At 40.4% G+C, this 12235-nt stretch overlaps 1 protein-coding gene across 2 annotated transcripts in view; it reads right to left on the bottom strand.

The window, feature by feature from the left end:
- The window catches only part of LOC122775789 (collagen alpha-1(XI) chain-like), a 93198-nt gene that overhangs the window by 47647 nt on the left and 33316 nt on the right, over window positions 1-12235 (bottom strand). For both annotated transcript variants that reach the window (XM_044035967.1, XM_044035976.1), the window contains 19 exons: window positions 11140-11214; window positions 10412-10495; window positions 7864-7920; window positions 7381-7434; window positions 7226-7279; window positions 6811-6864; window positions 6653-6706; window positions 5922-5975; window positions 5774-5818; window positions 5104-5157; window positions 4969-5013; window positions 3705-3758; window positions 2658-2702; window positions 2342-2395; window positions 2193-2237; window positions 1621-1674; window positions 1487-1531; window positions 499-552; window positions 302-409 (listed from right to left, as the gene is read on the bottom strand). In XM_044035967.1, the coding sequence (XP_043891902.1) occupies window positions 302-409; window positions 499-552; window positions 1487-1531; window positions 1621-1674; window positions 2193-2237; window positions 2342-2395; window positions 2658-2702; window positions 3705-3758; window positions 4969-5013; window positions 5104-5157; window positions 5774-5818; window positions 5922-5975; window positions 6653-6706; window positions 6811-6864; window positions 7226-7279; window positions 7381-7434; window positions 7864-7920; window positions 10412-10495; window positions 11140-11214 (1089 nt within the window). The remainder of the gene's footprint in view (window positions 1-301; window positions 410-498; window positions 553-1486; window positions 1532-1620; window positions 1675-2192; window positions 2238-2341; window positions 2396-2657; window positions 2703-3704; window positions 3759-4968; window positions 5014-5103; window positions 5158-5773; window positions 5819-5921; window positions 5976-6652; window positions 6707-6810; window positions 6865-7225; window positions 7280-7380; window positions 7435-7863; window positions 7921-10411; window positions 10496-11139; window positions 11215-12235) is intronic.

The raw sequence follows: 12235 nt of genomic DNA, 5'->3' as shown, positions 1-12235 counted from the left end.
ATAATCTTATGTGACCAACACTCATATAACCTTTCTTTTTTCTTTGAAGCGTCTAATTACTGCAGCGCTACACAGCTAGAAATGTCAGTGTGAGCCAATCAAAGATGAAGATTAAGAGGAAGGTGAAAAAACAAACTTCAACCTATTCATCACAGACATATGTCATTAAAGTTAATTATTATTATCATTAGATAACTCTTATAATTGTATTTAAGCATGTTAAACACAGAATAATAATGATAATAATAATACATGATGCTATGACTTTACAGTACAAACTTTGCATGTACGACTTGTTTACCTTTTCTCCAGCTGATCCAAGGGGGCCAGATTCTCCATTGGGTCCTGATTTGCCCTTGGGGCCCTCTGGACCGTCCTCCCCCCTGGGTCCTAGTACACCAACCTCACCCTGGATGCAAAGACATCAAATGTAACCGAGGCAATTCCCTATGTAACTTTTCTTTTTTCTTTTTTTCTTATTTACAGATGATAATTCACCTTGTCACCCTTGAGACCCATGTCTCCTTTGAAGCCGGGGAATCCGTCTTCTCCCTGAAGATGAAACAGTTGTTCAGTGTGTCCACTAATGTAAATATGTAAGTTGTGTCTCTGTCTATATTTCACTCATAAATCAAACGTGACACATCATATATGTAAAAAAAGAAATGATAAAAATGGATTTATTATTCACAGGTGACAAAACAAATGTGATAAAAGCTTCAGAAATGTGTGTTGTAATGCCAGCAGATATAAATGCTCTTCAGTCAGATCAATGCTGACATCTCGTGGTCGTCTGAGTGAAGCATTGATACAAAGGTCTTGTGATGTTTCATCAGTTTCGGTGCGTTATTCTACTGACATCTGGTGGTTGAGTTTGAGAATGCAGCTTGCAGTGCTCTGTGTTTCATGAGTGGTTATTATCCACAAGCCTTTTATATTATAGGTGTCAATTATTACTTTTTGCTGCCATATTTCTGTGCATAAACCCACTGAGACAATAAATCGCGATACAATAAAACGTAAATGCAAAGGTTAGAAGTTGAAGTCTTGGATTTGGTAAAAATGATTTCCCCACAGGTTAGGACAGATTATGCAAGCCAGGTGAATGGAAGTTGAGGACGCTTTTTAATCGCATACAAGGATTTTAGGATCACTTCTGCAAAACTTGAATTCCATGAACAGTGAGTGGGAAAGCTGTGGTGGTAGCAGCAGGCTACGTTCAACCACAGCGATCCAGGAAAACAATGCCAACAGATCAATCTCTGCTGAAACTGCTCGACAAACTGCCTCATTCTAGTTTAATGTTCCACACTCAATTACAGCTCAGTGGCATGACGACTTAACTGCCAGCCTGATGGGCCTTTAAGAGATTTTTTCCACTTGCTGGATTCAGAGGAAGCTTCATTCGAAGAGAAACTCTGATGAAACCATTTAAAAAGAAATGAGATTTGACAAAGAGGAAGAGAAGAGTGGAGAGGTGGTTTACCTTTTCTCCTTTGCCACCTTTGAGGCCTCTGATGCCCTCAGCACCCTGGAGACAGAAGGATAGCGTAAAAATGGCAGTCGAGGCAAACTTCAAACATGAATTTATCCTGGTGGGATGACTAAGATAGAGCCTACTTTCACACCACGGGGCCCAGGGTAGCCGATGGAGCCCATAGGACCAGGATGACCCTAAAAGTCACAAAAAGACAGTCATGTGATCGGCCAAATGAGGACTGTCTCTGTAATGTAACTTGTCTCTGCTGTATTAGACAATGTTCTTTGACGACTTTTCCATTATGTCCAATACATTTTAATAATGAACACACACACACACACATGGGTTACAGTTGCATATATTTAAAGAAAGGTGAAGTAAAAACTAATGCCCATTACTTAATAGGAAATACATAATAGTATTCAATGAAATGATTTGCATCATGTATCTGAACACATTTATGATCTGCATGTCTGCAACAGAGGCGTTTACTACATGTGTTAAAATCTCAGACTAAATACAGACCATGAAATTGAACCTGATATTATCTAAATTGTGTGTCTATATTGGACTTGGCCTCGTAGACACACTCTGAAGTCTGAACAAATGCAGAGTGTAACTATTCATAAAATCGGCCTTAGCTTCAGGTAACTATAAATACACACAGTATTTTATTGTAAAACAAAACAAAAAAACACGCTACAATACTTACAACGGCACCTTTCTCGCCTGCAGGACCCTCTTTTCCAGGGTGACCCTAGAGAATTCCGAGAGGTCATATATCAACAGGTTGTCAGATGTGTTTGTTTTTGTCTGAAATAAATAGTACAAAATTAAGAAATGGTGTCAGAGGGGACTTACAGGAGGACCGTCAGCACCAGGAAGACCAGCCAAACCCTGTTTACCTTGAGGTCCCTATGGAGGGAGAAAAACAAGGACGGAAGGACAACACACACACACACACACACACAGACAGACAGACAGAATATGAATAAATACCCTCAGAACTACTAAACGACTCATCTGTGTGTGTTTTATCAATAACAGCGTGGAGAGGAGCCAGCACAGGGCCTATAGCTCAGGCAGACATGAATCTGCAGAATCACTTATGTGGTCTGGACTCAAACATTCACTTATCGGTACAGCAGACTTGTGGTGAGTTTCCTTCTGTGCTTACTTTTTCTCCAGGAGGCCCGATTGGACCTTGAGGACCAACGAGACCCTGAAAGAAGATGGGGAGATGTTCATTATTAGACCAGACATTTTTCCCAACATGGTTTCCATGATATTTAGAATGGAATGTGCAGGAGAACATGGCTTTTGTCAGTTTGGGAAACGTCTGTGTGATGTATTTGCACTTGACATATTTTATACTGTTTTTTTATACTCTTTCTTCTAAGACCCTGTGTTGTTTCTGTTGGTTGGCTTCTCCATGCTGCCCTCAGCTGTGCAAAGGGAGGTTCATTATTTTTTACAGTTAATTTCAAAGTCACATTATATAGTATATATAAAGAAAGAGCTGTGGTATTCTTCCAAAGGTTCAATGCCATCACAGGAAGACATCAATCTACCTCAGGGCAGGTACAACGACAAGGAACAAATTATTTATTCAACCTGCATCAGCACAGGTTCCTACTAATACTTTCCAGGGGAATTATACTGCCCCGTCCAGGCTGCAGGACTGAAAACCTGGCAATGGTCACTAAACGCTGGCTACAATACTGGGTGTGCTGTTTTTTATTAAACATGACTCCAAAATGGAATATTTTTCACTTGTGCCACCAACTGGTAAATGTAATAAGGTACAGTGCTATTGAATGAGCGGAATACATCTTCTCAAACATTTTGGAATTGAATTAGGATGTTTCTTTGTGTTTTGTTTTTTTTTCAAAACATCTCACACGTGGTGACGATTGAAGCAATGAAGGATGGCCAGAAGAAGAGGGAGGAGGGAGAGAGAGAGAGACAGCAAGAGAGAGAGACAGACACAGAGAGAGAGAGAGAGAGAGAGAGAGAAATTTAAAAACAAATCTTATTACAAAAACAGGAGTGCGAGTGATCACCTGATTTCTCCCAGTTGCAGAACAGAGAAGCATAAACATAAAGATAAAAGGTGAAACAGGACAGAAGACATTAAACAAATAAAGATAAGAGAGACAGAGAGCTAAAATGTGGTTTGAAAGGACAAAGAGACACAAAAAGACAGGAAAGAAGAGGAGCTTACATGTGGACCAGGCAAACCCTGCTGCCCTGGAGGCCCTGACTCTCCTTGTGGACCCTGCATTAAAAAAAAGAAAAGCAGGGAATTCAGTTAATCTTTTGAATTTGATGCAACTAAATCCCTTCATTTCTTCTCAAATACGAAATAATTTTACAAAAACCCTCGAGTTAGGGCCATTTTGGACAAAGACACCCACTGTGTCATTTTGCCAAAAGTGTTTGAGCAAAAACAATTAACATTTGAGAAATTCTAAACATTTTTTATTTATACATTATTGTCCATTTTCAGGGGCTCAGCATTTTAGAATCGACTAAAAAGCAGTTTCATGGCCAGACGTGGCCCGTTACGTCAACATTCCCTGTCAGACCAAGCAGATAAAGGTCTGCAGCTGATTGTGTTTGGTGGCTTTTCACTGAAATTTTCAATATGAGGTCAGAGACTTGCAAGTGAACACGTCCATCATTCGGCTGAGAAAACAAAATAAACCTACACAGAGAGATAGCAATATAAAGTGAAGCAGATAAACCTCACTGCATGGTCTTCATGTGAAAGCAACTGTAAATGCACTTCACATCAAAACTACGGCACTGAGTTGAGAGCAAACTCTGGCTGCTTTCATGTAATGTGTGTGTCAAGAAAATGCAACACAAAAAAGTGTGTGTAGTGAGACGAAATGTGATTTGCTGGCTCATGGTGGTGATGAAACACTTCCTCTGCATGATGCAGAGCCATCTGAGAGCGAACCGGAACTGCAGAGATTCAGTGAGTCACAAACAGACGTGAGTCTGCTCCAGCTGTCACAACAAACGCTGCATTTACAGATATTTAGGCTCCTTCATTGGGACATTAAAGAGAAACCATAATGGATAATTAAAAAAATGAATTCCATATTTAAATCTGTTTGCTTGGACTTTTAGTAAAGGCCCAGACCAATATCTATTTTGCAGAAATGAATGAGAAGCACACCAAATGTCTATTGTTGTGTGTTCTTTCAACAGCAAACAGCTGTTTTCTTTCTTTGGATCAGTGGCTCAGTGCGACTGAGTGACTCAATGTCCACAGACAATGTGTGGCCTTGTCCAACTGTCACGACCAATGATCTGTTTATCTCATTCAAAACATCCCGCTGGGACCCACCGGGGAGCTGAGTGTGTGATGGGACCATGAGCACAAAGCCTTTTACTGAAGCTCCTGTCCTGTTCACATGTGGTGATACATCAGGAGTTGACTCTCTACTTTCCAACATCACAACATGAACATTTCTCACCATGTTTCCTTTAGGACCAGCTTGTCCATCAAGTCCATTAAGACCCTATAGAAAAAGCAGAAGTTGACTATGGAAGTCCATCTCATTAAACTAGAAAACAAATGAAATGTGGTAAGAGGAGGACGTGATACTTACACGCTGTCCTGGAGTACCTGCAGACCCTCTGGGGCCAAGCAAACCTCGAGGGCCCTGCACATCAAGGCAGTGAGAAGTTAAAGATCATCAGGTAAATAAGTCCAATAATTTGTGTGTTCATAAGATGCACATGCTTTCAATGATTGAGCTGACTGCGTAAAATACTGACCTCATGAGATCACAAGTGGTAACTACAAGTACAATTCAGGAAATGAGCAACAGATCGGTTTATTATTCTCAAGCTTAAGTCATGCAGTCGAAATCAACTGAGTGGCAGTGGCCTTTTGTTTCTAATGGACTCTGTGTGATGAATGAGGTTCAACTGTTTCATTTAAAGGACGAGGTTGTTTTGGTTCTGACGGGGAGAAAACCATTCATGCAACTCTGCTCCATCTACACTGAACGAGGCACGATATGGCGGTTTCTCATGGGCATTTCCCCGGTCTATTATTCAGAGACATTCTGAGGTTCTGAGCGCGATGGTCCTTGCAGACAGGAATGTTGATCCTGCTGCGAGAAGAGAGGAGGGCGAGGCTCGCTATTAAAATAATTGCCAAAATGAATGTCGGGGGGGAAGCCTGTGGTAGCCAACGGAAGGAGTTATATTTTCATCTTTTTTCTTTTTTTTTACAACTTATTACTGCTTTATCAAGGGCATGCATGTACTTACACCCTCTCCAGCCACACCTCTCTGTCCAACCTGGCCATCTTCACCCTTTGGATACGACGAGAGACAGCGGTTTATTAAGCAATGCAGAGGAATTCTAAAGAGTTTTGAGAACAAGGTGACGTAGTATGGTCAATGAGATACCACTTACTCTTGGACCATCCTCTCCTGGAGGCCCTGGAGAACCTGTAGGACCATGTTCTCCCTGGAGACAAAAGATCACAGGAAAAGGATGTTCAACTAAGACTGTCTCAGTCCCTGAAGCTATAACAGAAAAGCACGGCTAATTCTGACTATATGAAAATACACTGTATATGTGTTAAGTTACACAAACGCTGCAAGTGGGAAACAAACCAACTGTCTTTAATCTACAGTAAGTATAGACACCAGAATTGGCATGGACCTGTATATGGTTTCAACTATTCATGGTGCTCTATAAGCACTGGTCTATCTCTGGTGGCCCTGTAATTACTCAGTATAGGATAAGGCATGAAAGCCTCTCTAGAAATACCCCTCTCTGATCTCTGTCCTGTCTTTTTCTGGCTCTTTACACAGGCACAAATTCCACAAACACCAAACTCAGTACTTCCCATTCGCCTCCAGGCCTGCTTAAAGGCAACCCAAGTGGTTCTGAAGTCAGTCCCACCTCATGGAACCGGGTCAAGTGCCATAAAGGGGTCAGTCCCTTCAGAATTCATGTCTATCAACACCACAGAGTGCATGAGATGAGTGGGAGGTGGCCTTTGAACTGCTGCAATAAGTACAGTGTAGCAAGGCAGCGATGACTGTGATCAACAAGGGTTTGGGACGACAGACTGTGGAACTGTATTTCTGGAGACAGTGTTTGATGTTTGCCCTCTGACCTAAAATGTTCTTACTTACTCTGTGCCCCTTCTCTCCAGGAAGACCAGGGAGGCCGTCGAAACCCCGGTCACCCTTGAAAAAGGACAGAGAAACTCTTAACATGACACGTGTTGTGTTTTCCAAACACTGTGAATCACAAGAAAAAGATTTCTTTCTTTGAATGATGCACACTCTACCTTTCCTCCTGCTTCTCCTGGCAAACCTCGAGCCCCATCGGCGCCATTACGGCCCTGGAGGACAAACAAATCATCATCATCATGTCAGGCGACATTGTAATGACATTAGAAAATATTCAATTGTCTTGAAAGGTCATGCAGAACAAACAAAGGAGGAAGATTGTATCATTTCTCTGACTGGTTCATTGTTAAATAAACATGACTTTATGAATTTACACAACACACAGGGAGGAATATTGAGTGCAGCTGACTGTTTTTGAAATACGGCCATGTTTAAACAGGCTTCTCTCATTGGGCATGGTAGCCTTGAACCTTAGAGTTTGAGAAATATGCAGATTTAAACGTATCCTTTCTTTTTTAAAAACCCATGAAATAAAAAGACTTTTTATTTGAACCAAGATTAAAGTCTTCTTACCCTCTTCCCTGGCTTTCCTACAGGCCCCGTCCCACCTTGAAGACCTCTGGGTCCCTACCAAGTATAAATGCAAAAACAGTTTAACTGGTTAAGGTGAAAACAAATACATTTACTGCCAGTAACAGCCAGTATCACACCACAACAGTTCTTCTTACCTGTGGTCCAGAGACACCACTGTCACCTTTAAGTCCAGGAGCACCAGGAACTCCCTATCAAACAGAGACGCAGATTTAGTGAGTGAATGTGTCTTTGCTGAAGACATCTGGCTTCAAAAACAATAGAATCAAGATTGGAGAAGAGCCTCATGTAAACCCAGGCAAATACAACAACCTTCTGGAGCATTGCTGCTCCACATTTACGCAAAATCCCTCAGTGTCCAAGATTTACAAGATTAGTTTAACACTATTAAGACAAAACAAGAAGAAGAACTTAGCTATTATCATTCTACAAGACCGTTTGTGAGACTGCTTGTTGCAGTTCTTGTGTTCATTTCTATGTAATCATCATGAAGTATGTGGAATTAAATAATAATAATAATAAATCACTGTATTAGACGCTTATTGAAGTGTGTGTGATACATGTGTGTGTTAAGAAATTGATGGGTGGGTATTTCTGCAAAAAAAAAAAATGAAACTCACCACAGGACCGGATCTTCCCGTCATGCCTGCTGGCCCTGGAGGACCTCTCATGGCCAGCTGTGGATCAGGCAGAAACAAGTCATAAAACACAGGTCAGTAAACAACTCATGGATCCATAAAACATGTCTGTGTCTGTGTAGAGTCTAATTCGTCCAGGTCATATTTATCCAAAACACATTGAGTCAGGAGCAACTGGACTTTTGGAAGTTTTTTTCTTGAAGACATTTCAATTCTCATCCAAGCGGCTTCTGTTTTGGAATCCATAAAACGGGATCTCCTCCTCAAACACCTCCGATAAAAGAATGAAAAGTACATCCAGGTCTGTATATTAGTAGTTTGTTTTGGTTTGTACACTCAAAGCATCTGTTCAGTTAGTGATGCACGACATTGGACGTTTTGTATATATGTATACATACAAACATACATATATATATACATACCGACATACATATATACAGTATATACATACATACATATATATTTACATATATACATGCAGAGGCAATTGTGTCTCCTCTGTAGTGAAATTAACATAAAATGTGCATAGAATTCTATAGAATATATATATGTATATATATATATACACATATATTCTATATATGTATATATATATATACATATATATATACGCACACACAAACACATATATATATATATCTAAAGCCTCTTTCCATAAAGCCAGTTTCTATATATTTTTAGACCTTGCTTGTGACCACAGACGATGTGTGTCCTTGTCCTTTACTTTTGTTTCTTGTTCAAAGTCTCACAGGCCTTTGTTCTTGTTTATGGTTAACCACAGTTTGGCGCTGCCAGAAGTTGTCTGGAATGAAGACAATTCTGCAATTTACACTACACTAAGTACCAACTCACCAACACAGATAGTACACAGGTGATTCCCCTAACTTTCTATATGGTGACCCACTTTTTAAAAATGGAAAACTACCGTGACCCAAGCCACACTATCAATTTACTTGAAGCATGTTATTTAAAACATCAACGGGGAAATTGGGCAAATTCTGCAAAATGTGTCCCCTGTGATCCATCTGTGAGTCCTGACAGTGTTTGGAAACCAATGCAGAACACTTGCATTTCTGCACATTAGCAGGATACAAAGACTAAAGACAATTTGTCCCACTTCTAGTGACGTCTAGTTTCTTCCTCGTGTCAAAGCTTTGCCATAAAGGACAAATGTATAGAGGTGACGAGTGCTTTCAAGACATTAGTAAACGCCAATTTTGGCAGCCACATGAAGTGTTGTGAAAGTGTGAATATTTTGCGTTTGTGCCACACTTAATGGCCTCCATGTGTTCTACTATAAATCACACCTTGCTCAAAGCCACACGTTTCAGGCTGCCTTTCAACACTGCTATGGTTATCATCGCTCAGTGGGTGTGAAAATCTGTTGTGGGTTTTAACCTTTGTTTAAACTCTAGAAATCACTGGGTCTGGGCCTCATTTACGGAGATTACGAGACATTTACAGCACAAATGACTTAAAAATATACAAAACAATAGACATTTTCCAGATAGAAGTAAAACATGCAGTTCAAAAGACAGCGAGGATTAAGAATTTGAGGCAAACAGAAGCTGAAATTTAAATTGTCCAGTAAGTTCATGTTTGCTGTACTTTGTGGGAACATCCAGCACAAAAATGACAAACATCAGCTGTAGAGTTATCATTAGAGTGAATTGAGCACAGTCCAAAAGACCAGTTAAACAAAACAGGGAGCTTCCTGATAAGGGCCTTGGAAATAAACAAATACAAACACATTTCATGTCTATCAGGAGACCACCCAGCTTTTCCATGCAGGATGCAATGTAAACATCAGGTGGTAAATGTGAGGGCAGAGTGATAAACAGTAAGGGTTCAAGAGCGGAAGCAGGGGCATGTCTATAAATCACATCACCACCGTCTGGAACAAAGAGAAAAAACGCTTCACATAGTCTTTTCCTTCCGAGCATCGGGAAGTTAATGTTAGATTTCTGAATACGTGATATCCAAATGCAAGTTTGTTGTCTGTCCAAATATCAAGGTATCTACATAGTGGAACCCTCTCAATAATGCATGTTTATTTCATATAAAAAAAGAGACAAATACCTCCAGCAACACTTAAAACAGCCTGTGTTGCATTCTTAAGGGAAGCTATATTCCTGTATCCATATCAGATCGGATCCAAAACTTAATGGGTTCTGTGGACAAGCCCCAACACAAAATGTGATGGAAATCATAAACTACTTTAAATAGCACTGAAAACATTTATTGGCCGAGGTGTTAAAACCACAATCTTGCATCTTAGGCAGCAGCAAATGAGAATAACCCAAAACAGTTCACAGTTAAATTGCGGATTTTAAAGGATGTTTTTTTGTAATTAACAAGATTAAGTGTAAAAGGGGGGAGAGGGAGGGGGGGGGGTAACCCTAACCCACCAAGCAAATGGACACAAGCTACTGCCTCAGGGACACCAGCCCCTAGTTATCCAGCACGACCATTTCATTGTTCTTTAAATTAACGACAAAGTGCTGAGGTCACATTTAAAACTGATACTCACCCTGGCCTGAGATAGGATGGCCTGAGCCTGAGCTTCCTGGGCGGAAACCACAGGTCCTTTGTGCGACTCCCCTCCTGCACGGAACTGTCAACCGCAACACAAAAAAACAAAAAGAGAAACACCATTAAGAACAAATTGACTTGTCTTTTTTTTATTATGAGACACATTTTACGAGGAGACTAATGGCCTCCCCTGGTGAGTGCGCTTAAGTATGTGCTGAGTTCTGTTTGGACCTTAAAGCTGTCAACACACGCAGTTTTATGCAGGTATCCTTCTTAGGACATTCCATCCATTTAGACAACCTAATCCCTAACGTTAACCATGACCAGTTAATGACTAACCCTAACCTTAAACTAACCACAATTCAAATCTTAGGCCTACATTTAAGCAGCTACTGGTGCTGACAAGTTCAGTGTTTATGTCCTGTAAAATGTCCTAAAGCGGTTACAAATACACACACACACACACACACACAGAGTTATGTGTCATCATGCCTTTCAAACCCTGTGTAGTCACAGGTTCCACTCCACTGCACTTGCTGACATTTACAATGTAAGTGATTTGTAACCCAAAGAAAATAAGGCCACAGTCCTTTGGCCGGCTGGTGATGTTGTGAGGTAATTGTACTAAATGAAGTGTGTTGCACAAACGACTACCTGAAATGAACAGTGAGTGAGCACATTGTGTAGGGGAAGCACAACTGACACGTGGAAAGCAGTGGGACTTACTGGGAGCATCAGAATGGTACCTGGAGGCCCAGGGACACCGTCTGAACCAGGAATACCGGGACGCCCTGGTGGACCCTAAAGAGTCAGAGAAGAAAGAGTTGGTTCTGCTCTAAACACAAAGAAACTAAAGAAAAATCCCTGTTAAAAGCAACCCTGCTGTTCAAAAGGACCATATAGTATTTTAATTAATTGAAGTATTGTATCTGTAATTGAGATCAGCTGTTGTTTTGTGTACCAGCACACAACACTGCAAGGATGAATTAATGAAATAACAGGAAAGCCATATATTTTCCCCCTGAGATTACACAATTGTTAATGCCTTCCCTCTATGGCCCTTAAGAGGTGTTGTTAACAACACTGCAGAGGCTGAAAGACTAACCTATGCACAGTCAACTCCATTGTTTATTTACAATAACTTTAATGAGGAGGTCCTTTAATACACTTCCTGACAGACTAATCCTACAAAGAAGATGCAGAGACAAGGAATGTATTGTATTTTCATTAAGCAGGCCACAGGATATTACCATTCAGAACAGCACTGTCTACACTAGGCTAAAGAGCTGAAGCTATGACCCTGTGGAACTGGATGGATCCCTGGAAATGAAATTCATTACACAAACACATTGTTTTTGCAAGGGCTATTGTTATCTATTCTTTTCTTTTCATTTCAGATTTTCATCTTTCTTGAAAAATTTAATTTGGCTCAAATGTGCTGTGGTTAGCAACATTAGCATTAGCTGTGGGTGGCTTCTGTTTTTAGGTTGATTTGAACAGATTATATGGCCAAATTATGAGGGGTTAACAATCGTGATCTTTACGTCATCAGACACATCAGAGGCTTCCCGATTTCATGATAAAGATTGTGCACATTGCAAGGTATTGTTCTGTGAAAGAAATTACGTTTCCAGTTCTGTTAAGTGTACATCATGACATAGCATAAATGAAATAGTCTTAAAATGTAGAGAGCATCTCAGAATCAGTGTATCATCGTACCATCGCTATCATAGATGTGTTTGTCAGCCTTCACAGACAAATCCGTGTTTTGCATTTAGAAGTAGAAGCTGACCAAACCAAAAATGGTATGTGAAGGTCAAGG

This window comes from Solea senegalensis, linkage group LG1 (genome assembly GCF_019176455.1).
Source record: "Solea senegalensis isolate Sse05_10M linkage group LG1, IFAPA_SoseM_1, whole genome shotgun sequence".
Lineage (NCBI taxonomy): Eukaryota > Metazoa > Chordata > Actinopteri > Pleuronectiformes > Soleidae > Solea > Solea senegalensis.
This window is presented reverse-complemented; position numbering and strand designations above follow the sequence as displayed.